The following is a 22,773-nucleotide window of genomic DNA, read 5'->3' on the forward strand; positions in this document are numbered from 1 at the left end:
CACATTCTGTAGACATAGATATTTACATGAAAACTTGATGATTTTTAAGTTTTGTTATTTTTATTTTTTTCTGTTGTTATTTCAATTATATTTGCATGTTTGAAATAGATAGATAGATAAAATTTATCTATCTATCTATCTATCTATCTATCTATCTATCTATCTATCTATCTATCTATCTATCATTTCTCACGGCACACGTATATTGTCGGGTTTTTTCTTGGCCAGGGCATATTTTAAAGAGGAATTGCTCTCCTGGTACTGGTGTGCCATACTGCTGAATTTGGTATCGGTGCTCAAACCTTTTGTGTTTGTTTCAAATAAGTTGTCCACCCAGGGAAGCTAAAATGTGTTCTGTGTGTTCTCAGATGAACATATGAGACACTTTGACTCTTCAGTGCAGTGTGGAGCTTAACAAAGTTCTGTTTTGTGTCCCAGCTGATCAGGAGGAGGAGAAGAGTCTGACGGAGCAGCAGAGGAAATTTCAGCTACTTGGACTCAGCTCAGCCACTGCAGAGAAAACAATGAGCTCAACACAGAAGGTGACAGATACTAGTGTTAAGAAATACTCCATTAAAAGCTGAAGTACTGATATATATATTTTATGCTAAACTAAATGAACCTTGTGCAATATTAATGTAATGTAGAAATAATGTATACAATGTATACAATGCCTACATCTTAGACGGTGACGTTGCCTCTAAACATCAAAATGAGCAGGAAGATGTTAAAGTGGGATTCAGCAGGATTCAACCCTAAAATCAGCTGTAGTGGCTCAGTGTGGGGAAAAGGGTCACAGCTCACAATCATTTCTATTGAGAGCTCCAGTAGATTTTTTTAATGTGCAGGCTGTGATCAGCTGACCTGCTGCTCTCTGTGAATTCAACCAGATGTCAGCAGATGTTTCACGAGTTGTCCTGGCTGATTTCCTTTCTCTACACTGACAGTACACTGTCTTTATATTAGACACTAAACTGTTGGTATGTGGGTGGAGCTCAGTGAATGAATGTCAGCATCATGAGCTTAAGTTTAAGTTAATCTCTGCTACACTTGATGTAATCTAACTCTGACATGAGCACCACAGTCACTGTGCACCACTCACACACTGTTCTTTACTTAAATCCATCACATTACAGTAAACTTGCCTGCTTATCCTGCACTAACCTGCAGAGGATTTTACTGCAGTCTTTACATCACATTGTGAGACAAACTGCACACAAACAGTTTGTGTGTTTGCTGATGTTTGTTGGGCTGATAGAATCGCTGCATTTGAAATTACCTGCCACATAAAAAATATTACTCCATTTATTCTCGCTCGTCTTCTGTATTGCTAACTAGATGTTGAAATACCGCGACCGCAACTTATCAGCACCTGCAGTCGTTCAGGTTCTGGTGGTGTTTGGTGCCACACTCCACCTTCAGGTTTAAAACTAGTGTTAATGGAGGGAGTTTGAAGCTTCAGTTTGTTTAATGACTGCATTTCACTCACTGCCTCTGTTTGTATCTCTGTCACTGCAGGACCAACGTGGACCGAGAAGTCAGCGCTCTCAGGAGGCCGACAAACCTCACAGAAGAAAGAGAGAGAAAAAAAACACCTGTGACGAGTGTGGGAAGGATTTTACCTGGAAGTTTAAACTAAAACAACATCAGCTCATCCACACTGGAGAGAGACCGTTCAGCTGTGACTTGTGTGGAAAGTCGTTTTCCTGGAAGAATTCCCTGAAAAGACACCAAGTCGTCCACAGTGGAGTTAAAGCTTACAGCTGTGATCAGTGTGGCAGAGCTTTTACTCGAAGTAGCAACTTACAGAGTCATCTAGTTACCCACTCTGGAGTTAAGGCATACAGCTGTGACATCTGTGGAAAAACCTTCAGCCAGCTAGGGTACCGAAATATACACCTACGCATTCACTCCGGAGAAGATGTGTACTGGTGTGATCAGTGTGGCAAATACTTTACAACAGACGCACACTTACAAAGCCACATGTTTACCCACACTGAGGAGAGACCTTATCAATGTGACCTGTGTGAGAAGACTTTTAAAACTCCACAGTACCTGAGACAACACCAACAGATCCACACCAGAAAGAGACTCTACAAGTGCAGTTACTGTGAGGTTTGTATTTTTATTTTATTCTTGTAAGTTCAGTCTGACTGTTTGGAACAAGTCTGCTCATTAAATTGTGTTAGCATGTTAGCACTTCTACTGCACCGAAGAGTAGCTCTGAGCCATTATTCAGGTTTTCATTTCATTTAAGTGTAAGTCAGAGGTTACTGTAATATTAAATAAGTATTGCTGTAGTATTATGGTGGTAGTATTGTAGTTATTGTAGCCCAGTAAACTGAGTGTGTTAATTGAAACAGTAAAATGTAATTGGACGTCTGCAGAGATGCTCTTTATTTCAGGCGACTTTCAGGATAAAAGTGTTGAAGGACTGACTTACACTGTCTTTGTGTCTTTGTTTAGAAGCAGAGCGACACAGATGGATCCACTTCTCAACCCTGTCATCGCTGTGGTGGTGGGAAAGACTTTCGTTGTGACATCTGTGGAAAAACTTTCAGTCTGCAAGCCGGCCTAAAAATACATCAACGTAAACACACTGGAGACAAACTGAAATACTGCAAAGAATGTGGGAGAAGCTTCCCCACATCAGCTAAGTTAAAACGACATGAACTCTTTCACAGTGGGGTCAAAAAGCACCTCTGTGATCAGTGTGGGTCATCCTTCACCACTGCAGGTCACCTTAAAACACACAAACGAGTCCACACAGGAGCGAAACCATACAAGTGCAGACACTGTGACAAAAGCTTCTCACAGTCAGGTCATCGTAACGAGCATGAACGTACACACATGGAAGGAAACTACAGCTGTGAGCAGTGTGACAAGAGCTTCAGTAATCTCAGTTCATACTCTGCACACAAACGATCCCACGTTACTAATAAACTGTTTCACTGTTACCACTGTGCCAAAACATTCACTTCATCATCTGCTCTGTGCAAACATCAGCGCGATCACGCAGGGCTGAAATCATTCCCATCACAGGATCAGAGTGAATCTGAAGAGAGGGAAACATCCTCTGGTTTCAGAGTCCAACTTAAAACCCTGGAGATCAGGCTCCACAGAGCTCAGGTCGGCTCTCCTTAAGTTTAAGTTAAAGTTCAAATGAGGCTATGAATCAAACTTCCTGTAGTTCCATTTTAATCTTTATAAATTGTTCTTCTGTTTGTGTTCAGTCGTTACCTTTTTTTTTCAGTGGTTGGATTAAAAATCAGTTTTCTGTTGTTTAAGTTTTTATTGAATGTATTTTGTTAAATAAAGTTAAAAAAATGTTAAATAAAGAATTGTTTGAACGACAAAGATTTTGAGCCATGATGTCATTTCCTGTATTTCAGAGTAAAGACTGAAGTGACGAATGGAAACATGTTTACAGTCATGGAATAAACACTGATGGGTCATCTGTAGGAAGTTCTATTGCTGACCTGACAGACTCGACCTTGTTTACAAAGAAAGAAAGGAACTGATGACATGTGTCAGCAGAGGCTTTCAGGGTTGTTTAGAGTAGAGCTGATAGTCTTAAAGAGAACACGGCGATTATGACAATTTAACACAATGATCTGAGAAAAATGTCTGTTTCTCTCATTTTTACTGTATTCTGATCAAATTTCCAACATTCTTTTAACATTTCAAAAGAATTTGTCTTTCTTCCACTTTCACACTTGGCCCTAAAAACACCAACATCTGTGCATCACCCTTGTGTCAGTCTAATGAACCTAACATGTGAGTGATACATAACACACATTCACACTGGCTGCATATATCAGTCCGGGGGGGGCAGAGCAGAACTCTGTATGAATCAGACGCGCTCACATATTCAGGCTTTCCAGAGGCGTTTACCATCAGAAGAAGCAGAACAATGAATCATCAGCACCCCGCAGAAGAACACAGCAAGCAACAACTCTAACAATAAAGACGTGCTGGAGCCAAAAGATGCAGATAGCGAGTTTTAAACGATAACGCACAGGATCAAAGGGGGAGAGGGTAAAAACCCACTGCCTCCTGAGATAAAGATCAGCAAGTCAAGCTGGCAGCAGACGACACAAAACGCTCTCTGGAGGAGGCGGCGACTGTGGAGCAGGCCGACGGAGAGGCGGATCGGCAGACAGGAAGCTCCCGGGGTCCCACAACAAGATGTTGCACGTCAGACTGGAGCAGGATATCCCCATGTTGGTGACACTGCCCATCGAGGTACAGCCCAACTTGGCAAACCAACCCTTCCCTTTCTTGGACACCACACTGGCTGATCTGGGCATCCAAGACTGAGTCTCACTCCGTGTGGGGACGTTTTTTTGTTTTTGTTTGTTTTTTAAGAAGCAATCATGTGTATATATTCAGCTCAGAGCTGAAGGAGAGGGTGGTTTGGGTTGACACCAAGAAGACCCATCCTAGAGGTACGGCGGTGGGATCCAACTGCAGGGATGTGGTCAGATGGCAGTCTGTGGAAATCAGGTGACAGTGAGAGCAACTTGATTTTCCTATTTTGTCCTTCAGATACGAGTGAAAGCCCAGATGCCAGGAGACAAGCAGCTCCAGGAGGTCCTGTACAGCACCGAGGTCCACACTGACCGCTCCTTCTGCTGCACTGGAATGGATATCCTGCCCTGGAAACAGACGTGTGCAGGTCTAGAAGCAGTTTAAATCCCATACTTTTTTGATCTGTGAGGCTCTTAATGTCACGTCTGCAGCCATGAAAGTCAGCTCAGGGTTTCTTGATTCTGATTTTTCTTTGCTGTGTCACATTTAGCTCATATCTGTATTGCCATGCCCTGAAAACAAGCTGCCGGGCTTTAGTCAGGCTCAGGGACAACGGGAGATCTGAGGAGCAACACGATGAGAACAACTAAAACTGAACAAACTTAACATCTGATTACCTTTTTTATTTGTAAGAAAAAGTTTAACATGAACGCGTCAACTGTCCACAGCAAAGCTTATTATGACAAGACTGCTTTTATTCAGTGATGTCAAAGTGTCATCACTTCATACCTCTGAACTGACATTAGATGTATTGCATACCTTGTTAGAATTACACTGTTGAAGCATTTGTAAAAAGCTTCTGTCCTTGTTAATTTATGTTTTAGGATAAGTTTTTGGGCTGTGTAAGGTCACAGGTTGCATTTCTGAGCAGAGTAGTAAAGGTAAAGTAAGTGTTTTCAAAACTAGCCACTCAGCATGTGTACAAACAGTGAGAAATCTCTGAAGAAAACCGTTTGAAGGAGCAAGAGCACACGCTTTTCTCCACAGGTTAAAGCCCGCTGACTCCCAAAGAGCAATGGGAATGAAAAACTCTCCTTAGCAGATTAAATCCATTACTTCACACTCTTGAGAACAAAGCAAGAAGTGTGTCCAAACCGCGTAAAGAACAGCAGCAGCGATTTATAGTGAAGCAGGAAATCAAAATACAGAACACAGGATGGTGAACCCGAACTCCTAACATAAGAAAAAGTAAACACGGCATGCACGTTAACAAGGGTCTCTGCTGTGCAGGAAGTGAGGTCACAGCTGCTTGGACCTCAGCACTGTGGTTCTGGGCAAACTTTCTCATGAGTGCTACTGAAATGTTCTGGCTTTCTGTGGAGGAGAAACAAACTGAGAGTTAGAGGTCAACACTGGAGACAGATCACTACAAAAGAACCAAATACTGATGAGAGTGCTGTGCACGATGCTAAGAGACATTAGATATGAAGCTCTGAGTCATGAGGGTTCATTCAAAGGAATTTTAACATGCAATCTGATGAGTTATTCTGCATGTGGCCATAGAAATCTTCACCTTTATCAACATCCTTGTTGCCCACGACATGACTGGAAGCAGCAACTATGGGTTTCATTAAATTCACGACCTGAAAGAGATAAAAAAAATAAAATAAAAACATTTAAGAAAAAAGTGTAATTAAAAATATTTTTAAAATTTAGGGACAAAATGCACAATGTGAAGTAGTTCAAGATTTACATCAGAGCATGTCAAAGTTTCTGCATGTGTTGGATTGTAAGAATAACTGATTTAACATTTAATAAAAGAAATGATTGGTTGGAAGTTTTTCCTTTCAAAGCATCTTTCTAAACATGTGAACAGCTGCTCTTTAATAATCAATATGAATCAAAGACTTCTGTCAACACAAAATAAATGTAAGGAAACACACTTTCCTGTGCAACATCCAGTTTCTATAACTGACGACAAGCTTGGACCACAGTGATCTAAACTCATCCTCTACATTGGAAATGTAAACAAATGTAAATGTGGTTTTTACTGTACCAGAGCAGGGCTGTGTGTGTAGAGCACAGCCAGGCAGCTGAACACTGTATTGTTCTCTTTTTGGTCCTCTTCGAGCGGGAGACGAGCCACCAAAGCTGGCAACACCGGTCAGTGAACACATTCAGTTTTCAGGCCCCTCTTCTGTGGAACCAGCTTCCAGTTTGGATTCAGGAGACAAGATTTCAAGATTAGGCTTAAAACTTTCCTCTTTGGTAAAGCATATATTTAGGGCTGGACCAGGTGACCTTGAATCCTCCCTTAGTTATGCTGCAATAGACGTAGGCTGCCGGGGATTCCCATGATGCATTGAGTTTTTCCTTTCCAGTCTCCTTTCTCACTCAGTATGAGTTAATAGACGTCTCTGCATTGAATCATATCTGTTATTAACCTCTGTCTCTCTTCCACAGCAGGTCTTTTATCCTGTTTTCCTTCTCTCACCCCAACCGGTCGCAGCAGATGGCCCCGCCCCTCCCTGAGCCTGGTTCTGCTGGAGGTTTCTTCCTGTTAAAAGGGAGTTTTTCCTTCCCACTGTCGCCAAAGTGCTTGCTCATAGGGGGTCATATGATTGTTGGGTTTTTCTCTGTATCTATGAAGCGCCTTGAGGCGACTTTTGTTGTGATTTGGCGCTATATAAATAAAATTGAATTGAATTGAATTATCTGAGGAAGAAGCAGAGTTGGTTTGTTTCCAGCTGAAATCATCCAGGCTCAGGAATTTGAATCGATCCACATCATTTCTGCTTGAACTAGAGAACATGAGTGTCGACTTACATTTGGTCTGTGAGACACATGTCATAGTGACAGTATTTGGGTTAATATGGCATTACTCACCCTGGTCGCATTTCTTCAATATCAGGCACCAAGTTCAGGAACTCGTTCTTTTGCAGCCCGCGCAAGGTGGGAGGTCTCCAGAGTGGGAACCATCGGGAAGTTTTCACAGTCTGAGCAGGAGGGACTGGAGGCACGTGAGCTGTTCTCAGGGGTCCTTTAACACAAATCACACCAAGTTAGAATCAAATAGATAACCTGTCAATAACCGTTTGCAGATCGAGGTCAATGTTCCTAAAAATATGTTTACTTCTGGCCCATGGAGCCACAGCGCGAGTCCGAGAGAGAGGGGCAGGTAGAGGAAGGGGTGAGGGTAGCACTGCTGAAGCTCGTCACGGATGGATCACGTCCGATCGGTGAGATGAGAGAAAGCTGAAGTGAAACAACAGCAGGATGAGGTAGACGTCAATATAGGAACTCCCTGATGTGACACAGAAAGGCTATTTTTTTATTTCTTTGTATTATTTCTCACCTTGCAGTCACTGATGCTGTTCACCAGCTGCTTGTATTCAGTATTGAAGGTGTGTGTCAGAAGGCGCAGGCACTACAACACAACAGGAACAAGACCGATCAGCTCCGAGCAGAGAAGGAAGAAGGCAGCAACAAGAACGCCCACTAAGCCCACGTTTTTCTCACCTTGGTGGCCAGCTCCTTCTCACGCTTTCAAAGGTGGTGCTGGAGATCTGCGAGGAGACGGAGGTGGATGTGGACAGAGTGCCGGAGCTCACGCTGGGGGACAGAGACTCACTCAGGGACTTGGTGGTGGGAGCTGTTCCCACGGGAGCCGCCTCTCCCAGAAGGTGACGGGTCTTTTCCACTTGGACGAAAGATGGGGGCGAATGTGAGGTGGGGAGAAGAGGGGAGGTTAGTCATGTAAAGTCTGTACTCTAAGAAAAAACTTTTTAGAATAGCACTTTGGTCTTTGAGTTGAAAAGTCATTTTTCCCTCTATGATATTAAACAGATTTATTTCTTTATGAATCTTTTAAGGCCCCACCTCCTGCAGCTGCTCCATCTTCTCCAGCTCCCACTGGTGCTCTAGGATGAGGCTATCTCCTCTGGGCCTCCAGCCGGCCAGGTTCTCCTCTCCACGCACATAAGCCACTGATGTGTCCAGGACCTTCCTCCTCCTCCTCTGCATCCCTGCTCAGGACATGAGCCCTCATTAGGATGAAGCTCTCCACAGAATTATGATAAAACAGCTGCCGTTCTTTAAACATGTTTCATGGCCGCTCACCTGGGCTTCCAGTGTCAGACATCTTACACAAGCTCAGCTCGTAGATCCCAGTCACTCGGTTGCTATAATGAAGCAGAAGTTTTGAACAAGGAAACTTTGTAACAGGGCAGATATCTTTGATTGTGAAACAGAGATGGCCACAGTGCAGCAGCCCAGATTTACCAGTCAGGAGTTTTGGAGTATCCAGTCCCAAAGAGGTTCTTGAGAGAACGGGGTGGGGAAATCTTGGCGTCTCGGGAGTAAAAGACCGTGCAGATGTCTTTGGTGATAATGGCAGGCTGGATGCAATGGTCCAGCTGCAGAGAGGAGATAAAGGGTGTGTGTTAGACACGATGACATCAAGAGACTTAAAAACACGTACAAACAGGTACAACACGGCGGAGCAGCGGCTGACCTCCAGATACGCAGATAAGGTCATGTAGATCTTCTCTCCGTAGGGAGTGACGCGGTTGAGCAGGAGGGAACCTTTTAAGGGTGTTTTTATTTGTGCTCCCTGGCCTGGAAATAAACGGTTTCCGATCAGACCTGCTTCATCTTTGTGCCCTTGGTATCTGACTCGCTTGCTCCCCCATGCATTTTAAAAGAATCCTTCTCTTCAACATGAAGTTCTGGCTCAGCTTTAGTGTCTGCGTTACATGTACACAAAGACAGAAACATTCAATGATAAAAACACACAGTGGAATAAAATTGTAAGACGTCATCAGTTGATGCAGTTTAAGGACACTTGTTGTTCTGTGCAGTCTCACCTGGAGCTCACGCTTCTAGTTCATGCCATCATCACCAAAGATTCTTCAATTAATAGTTTAAAGATGTCCATGAATGCACTGCTAACTGCTCTTCACCCTGATAAAAATCAACATGCATTTAGAATAAGAAACACTTTTACAAAACCAAAAGCTTCACTGTACTTAGTGATTTATACGTCTACAAAACAGGTTCAGTTTGTAACTGAGAGAGCGGCTCAGTGGTGCTGAATTATATTTCCAATAGAAACACAATTTCATATGTTGTAGTAACAACACACTGCCACAAGATGTCAGCCTAGGCCTACTTTACCATGCTGTTCCAGTACAAAAGAAAAAGTGACAGAGCCTTGAAAGAGTGACAGAGACACTTTTTATGAACTCATCTGTAATGTGTCACCTTTTCTGTAGGATGAAGAAGTGCTTCCCTTCTTTTAAAGTAAATACAGGCTTACAAAGATCCTCTAAACATGTTTCTGAAATAATCCTAAACACAATCATTAAATCAAAAATGCAAGAAACTATTTATTTAATCACTCTTCTTAACTTAATTCCTTAACTTAGTAAAAAAATAAATAAAATAGACAAGAACTTTTCTTCTGTCTCACCTCTGTCAGTTTTCATGCTGTTGCAAGAACAGGTGGAGGTGCAGGTGGAACTTTGACTTCAGTGTGGTTTGTATGTGCAGGCAGGAGTCTGACATCTCAGGACAGCAGAGGGTTGTCGAGCACGGTGACTCCTGCTGCGACGCCCCCGTCTGACTGTCCTGAGCTCTTGGTCCTCAGCGTCTGCCCACACACTCATTCATCACCATGTCTTTACCCTGCCTGTAAGAAAACCAAGAAAAGGCTAACATTAGAAACAGCCACCAACCAATCCCTTTTACTCCACCACCCAAAAACCAGTGAGAAACACTAGTTAGTATTAACTTGGAATCAAAGTGCACTAATCCCCAGGCTCCCAGCATAACATACAGTCCAACACAAACTCCACAAACTGTCTTGCTTCAGCTGACTTTCCTTCACCTTCTCTCCAAACAATCTGTTGTGCTCTTTTCAGCACAAAGCCACACTCCTGCTCACTGATCCTCACCTCTTTTTAACCTAGTCTCAGCAACTTTGTCCCATAGCTCGCACATCCTTTCCACCTCCATCTTTCTTCCCAGCCAACTGATACATACCTTTTCTCCTTCCTTAAAAGCCAGCCTAAGAAATACGAGTTCATAAACGCCACAGAGAAATAAATCAGAGGAATAAAATGCAAATAATATTGCTTACACTGAACAGCAACACCCAGGTGAGGATTATCTAATGCCAAATTTTCCAAACAATGAACAAACCGTGCCCTTTTTCTCACCATGTCTAGAGTGTAGAGGTCAGCCAATGTCGCTCGGATCTGCTGCACAGCTTGAGGCTGGTCTGGGAAGAATCTGTCCAGGACTCCAGGTCTGGGGAGCACTTGCTGAACCTTCTTGGTACCAGCCAGGTGAGCGCTGATATCTGGACACAAAACCATAGAAAAAAAAAAGAAAAAAAATGCATCTATTAATCACCTGGATCACCTGTTGAGAAAGAAAAAAGAAAACAAGCAGAAGAGAACAAGAGTAATAGAATAAACAACATCACAATGATATATGGGAATATGACAGTAAATACTAAATATTAAACATTATTGTGCAGCACATAAGATCAACAGAACACAGTGTGCTTTGAGGTAGGAGCCAAAAAGGGTGAAGTTTGTGTGTGTGAGCACCTGTGAGCATGGACGCGCTTGTTTTTTAAAAAGGTTCCTTCATGTAATGATCTGCTAGAGGGTGTGGGGGGGCCACAGCCCCGTCCTCCAGGGCATGAAGCAGGTATGGAGGAGATCAAAACTCCAGACATCCAGAGGCCCCCAGAACACAACAGACCAAGGAAGACCAACAGAGGGGCAGCCGCGCCACTGTCCCAGAAAGAGCTGAGGAGAGTCCCAGATGAGGGCTCACTCAGCAGCCGCGGAGCAGAAGCCAGGGGGAGTTGCAGTGACGCGCCCGTGAGCTCCGCCGGCAGCCAGCCGTGCCTGAGTGACCGAGCCCCAGGCCGAGAGGCCGGGGGCACCCCCACCTCTGAAGGGGCCCGAGCGAGCCCCAGGCTCCAGGCCCCGATAAGCGGCCGCCAAGGAGTGAGCCGGTGTGTACCTGGACGCGCATCCCCGGACACAAAGAACCACCAACGCACCGATGTCTGAGGGAGTCCGCCACTGGCAGGGGAAGTGGTGGTAGGGGGAGATAGGCCTCCAAACCTTGGAGGGCCTGAGATGTCCCCAGAGAGGTGGCGTCTGATACCCAACCTGACATATAGACACAGACATACAGGCACACACAGACACAAACATCCATTCCCACCCTCATGCTCTCATATGTACTTACTTCACACTCAACCAACGTGGAGACAGACATAAAGAGACGCTGTACACACGATCACACTCCCCAAGCGTACTCTACAAACCGGGTCTAGGTACCCTTGCCCCTGGAGGGGGAACTGCACTCAGACCCAGGTGGTGTTACCCTTTTCCCTGCGGTGGGGAGAGGCAGACCACCCCAACTCCGCAGCAGCAGGGAGGCCCCACACTCCAGACCGCAGTCGGACGGCCAACTCCTCCTCCTAGCCCCCCCGCTCCAGCAGGCCGCAGAGAATGGGGGTGAGAGAAGACTCCAAACCTCCCTCAACCCGCTCATTGTAGTGTTGATGCATGTGTGTTCTAAGGTGCATTTAAAACCCAGGAGGGCATGGAGCTACCTGCCAGAGAGCAGCAGGTAAGCGCATAGTCCCTCCTGATAGCCCTCAATGTCTACGTGTATTTAAAATTGAGAGGTGGGCAACGACACCAGGGGTGGGGTGTACATGTATCGTGTATCCATGTATCCATGTATTGTGCCCACCCCCAAGATCCTATATGTATGTGTAATGAGAGTGTGAGTAATGTGAATGTCTAAGTTGTGGGATAAAATTGAGGCAGAGGCAGCCAGAAGGGGACAGAGGGGGGGTAGCCTCCTCTGCACCCTGGTGACACCCCCATACTCCGCGCCCCGCCAGGGAAAGGGGGCCCAGGCCCATCCAGACCGGGGCCCAGTGCAGCAGCGCCTCCCGGCCCCACAGAGCCCGGGACAGTCCACCCAACCCCACCACAGAGAAAACTGCACCCACCCCACCATCCACTCATCTTCCAGACTACATAAGACAATAGACGCCCAGGCTGAGATCTTCCTCCACCTCTCCTGTATCTCCCCCTCCTGCAGAGAGAGTTCCTGAAGAGCGGAAAGCTCCAGAGAGTTGCAGCATGGCCTGGAGGTGTCACTATCACAATCTGCGGGGAGTATGATCATTTGTTATGAAAAAAGAAGACCCAAATGCAGACTCACAGGCTGGCAAGGATAAACTAAAGGCAGCCTGTTTATTTTGGACGGAGAGAATGATATGAAATATCTGACAGGGAACTGAGAAACTCAGAAACCTATACTGGGGGATAACACTAGGAAACATGACCAGTGAAGCTGGGTGACGAAAGGAGAAGATTAAACAATAAACACACAGGACGGTTATTAGGGAAGAGGAGACGGCAGGGACAAATCAGGAGTAATGAGACAGTTACAGCAAAACTCAACATAACCAACAAAATAAAATAGGAAGCACGTGTTTTGATCGCTGGCTCCAGTCTGCATGCTGAAGCTTCCTTTGGTTACAAGATACAGAACCAACGTTAGTGTGAATGAGACTATGAGAATGTTATATAGCATTTGCTCCACTTTGAATTCAGTTTGAAGAAGTAAAGAGACAAACAAACTTAAAAGAGACCATAGGATTAAAAAAAACACAGACACCGCAAAAGGACGAAACACGGGCAAGAAGCAAAGTAAACAGAAAAGGAAGCAAGGAAATAGAAAGATAAGATCCACATGAATAGAATAGACAAAATATGAGTGCTTCAAGCAAACTGTGCAGGAATAAAATATAAATAGCAAACAGCAGAAATAAATAACAAATGGGGGAAAATATGTAGGATGAACAGGAACAAAGACACTGGAGAACAAAGTGGTGAGGGTTACTCAGACCACCATTAACTGATTAAATACATGGGAACTGGCAAAGTGAGACGCGGTCACAGAGAGTGACAAGGTACAAGGCGCACAAAAAGAGGGACTGGCAAAATTAGACGTCTATCAGAAGTACAGAATACAGAGACAGACAGGCAGACAGTGAAACAAACATGGAGACAAAACCTGCTACACACAGAGACAACACTAACACGGCCTGAACATGAAAGGAAACAAATTTAGACCAGCAACTAAGAGGAAGCACTAATTTGGAAGGGAAATAATACCAGACATATGGTGCACTCTGAATATCACCAGTCTGTTGCAAAGCTAACAGAGAGACAGACAAGCATTCACACCTACAGCTAATTTAAAGATACCACTTCAGCGTCACAGCTGGGTCCTTCTCTGTGTTATAAACGACACAGAGAAGGCCCCAGCTGTGACGCCACAGTAGTTCATTTGTTGACTGATACATCGATGTAGTCTCTCAGGAACGAGGGCGAAATGCCAACGACCGCCTGTCTGTTTTCAGGGCTGTATTTGAAGCCATGCTCCAATCAGGCAAAGTTTTAAGTGTTGCACATTTCGATGGGTTTCTTTCAGCTGACATAGTTTCCATTTGGGTCATGTGGTGTTAGATACCCCAGCGTGTGGTCATAGGGTGAAGAGCCCGGACGATTAGTGGGATTTTAGGTGTGGTGTAAAAATGACGCTGCAACTTTAAAAACGTTGTTGCTTTAAGGATTAACGTACAACCATACTTGGGCTGAGTTTGACACTGGTTCTCTTCAGTAATTAAAATAGCTTTAACACATGATAAGATCAAATGTCAGCTACACTGTGACAGTCGAGGGGCCACACTCAGATATATTTATTCGCTTGTTCTCTTTGTGTGATAAGAGTTTCCATCTGAATTTAACCCCTGTGTGGGGCTGATCTTTCATTTCATTTTATTTCAAGCTCAGATTCTTTGCCTTTGGCACATTTTCTGTGACGAGACTTCAAACCATTCCCACCGTCCTTATTAATCAACATGGTGAAGTGATTCTTCGCAAGGTGATGGGATAGGAAGAGTTTCAGAAAATGAGGCCTTTTGTCTTTATTGGAGAGGTCAGTGCAGACAGGACGGATGGGGGGAAGGCGAGGGGGGAATGACACACAGGAAACGGTGTTGGTCAGACCCAAAGACAGGCGTGGGCAGTGAGGACTCTCACCTTCAGACTCACTGTCTAATCAGTCTGACAGTGAGTCTGAAGACAGAGCAACCCAACACACGTTACTATGTTCATCATCATCATCATTGTTTATTTATATAGCACTTTAAAAACACACAAGGCTGACCAAACTGCTGAACAATAGAAACATAATAGATACCATAAGAATAATAAATACGATACAATAATAAACATAGCGAAAAACAATAAAATACAAGTCAGTCAACCACTGAGTCAAAAGCCAGTGAATAAAAATGCTTTTTCAATCTGGATTTAAAAACCAGCACTGATGTCGATTGCCTAATGTGAAGAGGAAGATTATTCCAAAGCTTAGGAGCCACGATAGAGAACGCTCGGTCTCCTCTCAGTTTCAGCCGTGATTTGGGGACTGAGAGCAACAGCTGCTCAGCTGACCGGAGCGAACGAGTGGGGACATAGGGCTTCAGCAGGTGCCAGACCATTTAAAGATTTAAAAACCAATAAAAGAACTTGAAAATGAATCCTAAATTCAATTGGAAGCCAGTGCAGGGAGGCCAAGAGTGATGTTATCACTAAGCAGGACATTAAATCAAATTAATGAGACACCAAAACAAGAGCTGGAGCCCAAGACAGCCATGAAGTCACAGTGTACACAAATACACAAGAAACACAGAAACCAGCTGGGTGGATGTGGCTCGGGAACCTTCTGTTACCTTGAACGTCGGTGTTTTGAACGCTGGCTGCTCCAGTCTGCTTGTATTTGTCCAAGATTTCCCCTCATATCTTGGTTATGGTTATTTTTTCTTTTATTAAACTGATCACACTCCTGTTCATGAATAGAAAAAAACCCCATCAGTGTATTTTCACTTAAACAAGCAGCTGTTTTTTTTGCATTAAAGTTATATAAAAATGTAACAGTGCAAATTCCTCGCTGACAGTTTAACCAAAAGGCATTTCCAGTGGAAAGTAGCCGACATATCCTCAGCATAACCATGTATAATATCCACAAAACCTGAGAAGGTTGGAGAGAAGGTAGGCGAACTCTGCTGGGATCTGCGTTTAACAAAGTGTCTAAAGACGAAACAAAGAAATCTTTCTGTAAATGTTCAGATGCACAGACTGGACTGAAAAAGAGTGAAAAAGCAGCTAACGTCCAAAAATAAGAAAACTTTGAAAGAACTCCAAAAAAACCTGGAGAACTTTTGCTCAAAAAACAGTTTTGTTTTTTTTTTTTATTACAAGGCAATCTGACAAAATGTCATCAAATGAGACTCAAGACTTCTGCAGGTCTCTGCCATGACTCAATTTTTTTTTCTTAACGGCAGAAACAATTGTTCCTTTTTTACTTTGTTTCTATTTTCTCTTCTTGTTTTTATCTGTTGAACAACAAACAACATTCATGCTGATTCACATAATATCCTGTCTCTACTCTCTGGGATTTCCTCGTAGCTCTTTGATGCAAAGAACATCCATCAAACGCTCCAGCTTGTGCTCAACATCATCGTGAACGGTGATGGTACTCTGACGAGAAAATACTCAGTCGACCTTTTGGTTGATTTGTTAAAGAACCCCAAAATAGCTGATTACCTAACAAGGTATGCAGATAATTCACAGCTCTTTTCCTGAATAGCTGCTTTAAAACTCTGCTGAAAGCCTTTGTCCATTTCCAGGTATCCCCACTTCTCAGCATGTGTGTCTCAAGTGTTAGGACTGCTGCATTGGAAAGACCCAGACCCTGCAGCCAAGGTGAGAGACGACAAATATGATAACCCACACCAGCTGTGCTTAACTCTGTAAGTTCCCAGTATTCCCTGAAACCATCACGTGTGACACAGTTTACATCAGACGTGATGCAGCTGACCTCAACACTGACCTTCTTGTGGTAACAGAGACTTAAAAAAATAATAATAAAGCAACAAAGTGGGTCGCTCTTTGACAGTAAATTCCAGTGCGGTCCGCTCCAATCTCCTCAGGCTGACTCTCTTCTAGGCTCTCCTGACTGTTCCCTTTACATGTTGATGATGTGTCTTGTAAATCTGGATCCCTTTCCAGCAGGACGCTCCTCTTTTTCAGACAGTACCTGAGCTGCTCTCTCTCCTGACAGTCAGCTGTCCACCTCTGCATGGCCAGTCGAGCCAGCGCCGAAATTTGAGGCAGAGCTCGGAGCAGAGCGGGCAGCCAGGCTGAGCACGGAGCAGAGGTTGAAGGTCGCAAACTGACATCCACGTCTTCCAGAGAGCCCAGACCTCCTGCTGCAAACAGACTGCACCAACCGTTGTCTCCCACCAAGCTGTTGTAGGACAGATCCAGTGCACGGAGTGAGGAGAGACAGCCCCGTCTGCACACGGCAGCTGCACAGAGGAAGAGGACCCATTGATAACTGATCACTTTATGCCTGTTCACTTTACTGTTTTGTTCACAATGTTTCTGATGGAGACAAAAATAACACCGAATAGTTTCATTGTTTTGTTTTATACGACAGCTACAGATGCTGGCAGCATGAAATAAATGAAAGAAATATCAATTTCCTTCAGGCTTTACTTGTCTTAATATACATTTATGCAGCCTAATGATCCACTACAGACCAAAAAAGAAAAAGTATAATGTCATTGTGTGTTAGTTACCCAGATGTTGCATGTCATCAGTGGTGAGCTCGCAGCTGCAAAGACGGAGCTCGCTGACGACTGATGGCTGCAGAGCATCCAGCAGGAGCGCCAAGTGACCGCCAACCACTTTACACCAGGAAATATCCACCGTGCGCAGATAGGACACCGCCAGGGCTGATGCATAAACACAAAGTTTTCACCATTTCAGGCTAGAGGGTGGAAGAGGTATTCAGGGAGAATGACTTGAAGGAAAACTTCTATAAATAAACAAGTGTGTGTGTGTGTGTGTTACCCAGAGCAGTGAAGGACTCGTTGCTCATGTAGCAGCTGTTGAATGGCAGCCTCCTCATTTGTGTCGCAGGGAGGGCGGAGACCAGCAGGTGGACCACACCTCCCACTTCCTTATTGGATGACACATCAAGCTCGGTCAGTGCAGTGAGAGAGGGCAGCACCTGGACTGAAAAACAACGAGTCACATGACTGCTGCAGCGAGCATGCGATTAGTGTCCGGCGTGTGAGATTGGTAGCAACTGACTCAGAGCCTCTAGATCATCTCGCGTGAGGCAACACAGGTGGAGGTCGAGTCTCTCCAGGTGTGTGACGTGAGCCAGGTGAAAGGTGAGGCGGCTCAGTCCACCAGCTAGAAGCAGCTTTACAGTATATTAATTAGAACAATGCTGCTCTCTAATGTATCTTGGTAAAGTGCAGAAAAATCTAATGTTTTATATGATACAGTGTGATTTCAGTAACATATCATAATGGAGGCTTCAGCAAGTACTTACGAAGGAAATCTTTCCTCTGCTCTTCAGTTAGTTCATCAAATACCTCCCAAAACATCTGTATGGTGGGGTGGCGGTCATGATATCTCCAACCATAACTTGTGTTCTGAAAACAGTGAAAATGACTGTTATAATCATAGAGTTTGTAAGGTCAGGCATACACTATGTTGCCAAAAGTATTCCCTAACACATCCAAATCATTCAATTAATGTGTTCCAATCACTTCCATGGACACAGGTGTATTAAATCAAGCACCTAGGCATGCAGACTACTTCTACAAACATGTGTGAAAGGACGAGTCGCTCTCAGGAACTGAATGAATTCCAGCATGGTAATGTGATAGGATGCACCAGTGCAACAAGTCCAGTCATGAAATTTCCTCGCTATTAAATATTCCATAGTCAGCTGTTAGTGATATTATAACAAAGTGGAAGTAATTGGAAATGACAGCGAGTCAGCTGATGCTAAGGCTCATAGTGCACTTAAGTCACCAATATCTGCAGTCTGCTGTTGTTACAGATGTCCAAACTTCATTGGTTTCCATGGCTGAGCAGCTGCATCCCAGCCTTACACTGACAAACACAATGCAAAGCGTCAGATGGAGTGATTTAAGCATCTCAACACTGGACTCTAAAGCAGTGGAGATGTGTTTACTGGAGTGACGAATCACACTTCTCTGACTGGCAATCCGATGGATGTGTCAGGGTTTGGTGGTTGCCAGAAGTACTTGTCTGACTGCACTGTGCCAAGTGTAAAGTGTGGGCATGTGTGCACATGGCTGGGCACCAGTGCACAATACAAGGTCCATAAAGACATGGATGAGTGAGTTTGGTGTAGAAGAACTGGACTAGCCTGCACAGAGTCCTGACCTCAACCTGATAGAACATCTTTGGGATGAATTAGAGCAGCAACTGTGAGCCAGGCCTTCTCCTCCAACGTCAGTGTCTGACACCACAAATGCACCTCTGGAAGAATAGTCAAAAAATTCCCATAAACACACCTAAACCTTGTGGAAAGCTTTTCCAGAAGAGTGGAAGCAGTTATAGCTGCGAAGGGTGGGCTGACTATTATATTATACTATCATACAAAAGTCTGGATTAAGACTGAGATGTGACACAAGTTCATATTTGTGTTAAAGCAGCCGACTGAATGCTTTTGACAGTATGCAGTACACAGTTATTGTGCTACAGGACAGCTGTGAAACTACAGCCTGTGTCTGTTTGGCTGACTGTACCTGTTTGAACATTTCCCAGTCATGCACGTCCTGGCCGACCAGCACTCCCTGCAGCTCCTCTGGTCGAAACAGCCTCACCAAATCCTGCTCACACACCAGGAAGAAGCCTCGCTTGAACTCCTGGAACAGATTCTCCACTGATGTGTTGAAGGCATGATTCACATAGGCCTCCACAAACTCCTTCCTGTTTAGGAGGGAAAATGTTAAATTAGCAAACATTTCACAGAGACAAAGGTGCTGCAGATGAACCTCACAAACACTTCATGTTTTATATTTACCTCATATTAAGACCTACTAAGGACCTGATTGTTTTTAATTATGTCCTGATACATAAAACCTGAGAGCTCACATAACTGCATATGCTCAGAATAGACAGCACACATGGATACAAATTACTGCCTTGCAGCAGCAATCTTCAGACCATCACTATGAGCTCCATACAAGGTTACACTGTTCCTGTTATTAACAGCAGGGGGCACTATCAGCCACAGACTGGGAGCCAGATATGCTCTGCTGGTGCCTCATTGTTACAGAGGAAAGACTCTATAGTGAGAAACAGCTGAGGGGGAAACACTGATCTGGAAACGTCTGAGTGTTACAGAGGATATACATAGCACTGTGGTTCAGTGTCACACAATCACAAACAAATACAGCAAAGTACTAAAAAGGGTGTTGCCTCCAAAGATTGCTTTTACTGGTTTGGAGCTTAGGAGGCTTAATAACAACAGGCATGAATGAAGACAGATCAGAACAGCTGTTTGATCACAGCATCCAGTACCAACACAATCATCCACACTCAAGAGCCTGTTGGCTTCAGAGTCAGCAGCTGAATGTCTAAAATATCAAATGTCATTTTTGGTCCATCAGCTACAGCATGAACTGCTTAAAGTGAGAAGCAGCCTGAAGCCCGACAGATTCATCTTTCCAGACTGAAAATATCTCAGAGTGAACAGAGTGGTGCGTTTTCAGGGTGATCTCACAAAGTCAAATCCCTTTAATGATGTTCTGTCCTGTCTTCCTCTATCAAAAGCACACAAACACTATAAAACATTGTTTCGGTGCTTTGGGGTTTTGTTTTCTACACAGAGGTATAGCACGACTAGACCCTAAAGGCAGGCTGCTCACCTACAACCAGCTCACGAACATCTTTCCAATGGAGCTCGCTGCCTTTCTCGTGGATGAGGGTCACTGTGATCCTCCGCTGGATCCCCTGCAGCAAACATAACAGGAGCTCAGGATCACAGTGAGCACAGCTAGAGCAACATTACGCTTTAAAAGAAGATATTCAACTGTGTACAAAGGAAGCAGTTACCACTGTGTGAGTAATAAGGAAACAACATGTGCACCAATCCTGTACCTGGTGCAGCAGGTAGGTACCATGACAGGGCAGGCCTCCACTGTGATCCACGATGGCTGGGATGTACCTGTGCATGGAGGGAGGAGGTGACACAACATCCCAACTTATAATATTCTTCCTGGAGATCATTTTATGGTTCCTTTAAAGCTTGTGCGTGAATATAACACTCCAGATGGATACTCACTCTCCAGTGGGCTCCAGCTCGCTGATCTCAAACCAGACCAGCAGGTCGTACTTGCTGACACACTGACCCAGGTTGGATTTGGTGATGGTGTTCAACTTGGAGGCTGCAACTGGCACACACACACACACACGCACACACACACACGCACACACACACACGCACACACACACACGCACACACACACACGCACGCACACACGCACGCACACACACACTCAACGTTAACAAGTGGGAATTTTTCTGGATTTAAGAGAAGGTGAATAAAAGTGAGCAGTATTTACTACATGCTTTGGGTGACTAAATGGAGGATGGATAGGTGACATGAAAACACTACTGACCCTTTATACTGAGCCAATAGCTCACACACTTCTATTAAATCTGTCTAAAGAGCCAGTAATCACAGAGGATAGATACTGGAAGAAAACTGAAATGTTAGGAGGAACTAAATCACACATTACAACACCAGTGGCAGCACCCTGCTGTCTCACACATCGGGATCACGGTCCTGTTGAAGCGGGATAATTGCTAAAGCTCACAGTTGCATTCCTCTATACTCAATATGATCGAAAAAACTATTTTAACAAACAATTAAAAAAGGAACAAGTAAAAGATCTACTATAGCCAAAAGAAGACCATTTACAGACTATAGCCCTGTGAACAAGTATTTGCCTCCTTTCTCATTTCCTATCTTATTCCATATTTGTCACACTTACACCTTTCACATCAATACATTTATAACATTAGACAACAATGTCTAATATTCAACGGCAGTTTTCAAGGGCAAAACGCTATCCAAACATACTTGGTCCTATATGAAAAAGTAATCACACAGAAAACCTGATACCTTGTGTGTCACCTCTGACACCAACAGCTGCAGCAAGCGTTTGGTGCTAGAGGTCACATTTGGACTCTGGACCTCTGTGGAGTGTGCACATGATCTCATTACTGTCTAAAAATCCAAGGAGTGCTGAATCATTGAAAAATACACAGTAACAGGTGTGTAGCATCGCTAACTAGGTAGCAACAAGCCTCTAATTGGATAATCCAAATTGTCACTAGGTGTGAATGTGCAAATGAATGTGAGTGCGAATGGTTGTCTGTCCCTATGTGTTAGCCCTGCGATAGACTGGCGACCTGTCCAGGGTGTACCCTGCCTCTTGCCCTATGACAGCTGGGATAGGCTCCAGTGACCCCCGCGACCCTGAAAAGGATAAGCGGAAGCGAATGGATGGATGGAATTTTTCTTCCTTTATGCTTACAGCCACGCTCTTGACACAATCAGGACAAAATGCCATGGCGACTGTCCCTTGGTGACCTTCTTGGTTACCTCATTGCAGATGTTTTTCTATATTGCATAACTACTTTGGAATGATGCATCAAAAATAAATAAATAAATGAATACATGCCAAAAAAAGAAACATTTGTTTTAATGTGGGGTTTGAAAAAGCCCACCTTTTGAATTATAAGCCGTGAAAAATGACAGACTTTTTCTCATTATTTGGTAAGGATTAAGACGCACAAAGAACCAGTAATTCTTGCCCTTCAGCAGTCACAGAGGTTTAAACCATGCTGGTGAAATTAGTGCCATTATCTGACAGGGAGAGGAGCTGCAATATTTTCTATATGGCTCCAAGAGTGATAAAATGCCTCACAGCGATGTTCATAAATGTCAGTCATGCCCTGGCAGAGAACTCCACTGCTGAATTAATATTATATGTCAAACAATGCTCCATCCAGTTTTATGGGTTGCATACACAGTCTGAGCCTCCAGTCACGCAAACCTGTCCTGGCTTGTAGAGTGAAGCCAGACTAGATGCTAATGGAGCTCTCTAATACTTGAATTTTAGTCAAGCTTGCAGCTTTCTTCACTATGTTGTATAATGCAATGAATAACATGAACATTTTTAGTAAGGTTTGTTTGCTTGTTAACATTTTTCCCTTTAATGTTTTCATTAATAAAATCCAACCTTGAAGCATAACAAACCAACCTTCTACTTTCTTAAGTTCAAGCAAGTCTACAGTTTAAATAAAGGTCTAAAGTCACAAATATTATTCTGACAATAGAAATCCTAGAATAGTGGTAACACTCTGAATACACATGCCAATATAAATTTATCTCGCTGTCATGTGTTATTTTGCCGGGTTGTTTCCTCCCGTTGCCATGTAAACACAAAATAGTGTATATATATGAATATTTTCAAAAAATGCTCTGTGAGTTCCACATCATAACAGT

The 22,773-nt window shown here is 43.9% G+C and overlaps 2 protein-coding genes and 1 long non-coding RNA gene across 5 annotated transcripts; 1 reads left to right on the top strand and 2 right to left on the bottom strand.

The window, feature by feature from the left end:
- Window positions 1-442: 442 nt before the first annotated feature.
- Window positions 443-3,362, top strand: LOC146566745 (uncharacterized). The gene is made up of 3 exons (XM_085286453.1): window positions 443-542; window positions 1,519-2,115; window positions 2,467-3,362. The coding sequence occupies exons 1-3, from the start codon at window positions 525-527 to the stop codon at window positions 3,142-3,144; spliced, it is 1,293 nt and encodes a 430-aa protein (XP_085142579.1). The 5' UTR covers window positions 443-524; the 3' UTR covers window positions 3,145-3,362.
- Window positions 3,363-4,990: 1,628 nt separating this feature from the next.
- On the bottom strand, window positions 4,991-6,410 carry LOC146566746 (uncharacterized). Its single transcript, XR_014893747.1, has 3 exons — window positions 6,308-6,410; window positions 5,825-5,894; window positions 4,991-5,625 (listed from the first exon to the last, which is right to left on the bottom strand). It is a non-coding gene; the product is annotated as an uncharacterized LOC146566746 (long non-coding RNA).
- Window positions 6,411-14,470: 8,060 nt separating this feature from the next.
- LOC146566747 (leucine-rich repeat-containing protein 31-like) lies at window positions 14,471-19,022 on the bottom strand. 3 transcript variants are annotated; one of them, XM_085286331.1, is made up of 6 exons: window positions 19,001-19,022; window positions 18,636-18,731; window positions 17,770-17,872; window positions 17,280-17,444; window positions 17,006-17,161; window positions 14,471-16,732 (listed from the first exon to the last, which is right to left on the bottom strand). In XM_085286331.1, exons 2-6 carry the CDS (start codon window positions 18,651-18,653, stop codon window positions 16,275-16,277), a joined length of 900 nt encoding a protein of 299 aa, XP_085142457.1. In that variant the 5' UTR covers window positions 18,654-18,731; window positions 19,001-19,022; the 3' UTR covers window positions 14,471-16,274. The 3 variants fall into 3 exon arrangements, with proteins under 3 accessions (XP_085142457.1, XP_085142458.1, XP_085142460.1); XM_085286332.1 differs by having other exon boundaries at window positions 18,619-18,731; window positions 19,001-19,017; XM_085286334.1 differs by lacking the exons at window positions 18,636-18,731; window positions 19,001-19,022 and adding an exon at window positions 18,258-18,604.
- Between the last annotated feature and the right edge of the window lie 3,751 nt (window positions 19,023-22,773).

This window comes from Mchenga conophoros, linkage group LG9, assembly GCF_057382185.1.
Source record: "Mchenga conophoros isolate Kocher_MC1m ecotype Shallow Benthic linkage group LG9, M_conophoros_male_GT1.1, whole genome shotgun sequence".
NCBI lineage: Eukaryota > Metazoa > Chordata > Actinopteri > Cichliformes > Cichlidae > Mchenga > Mchenga conophoros.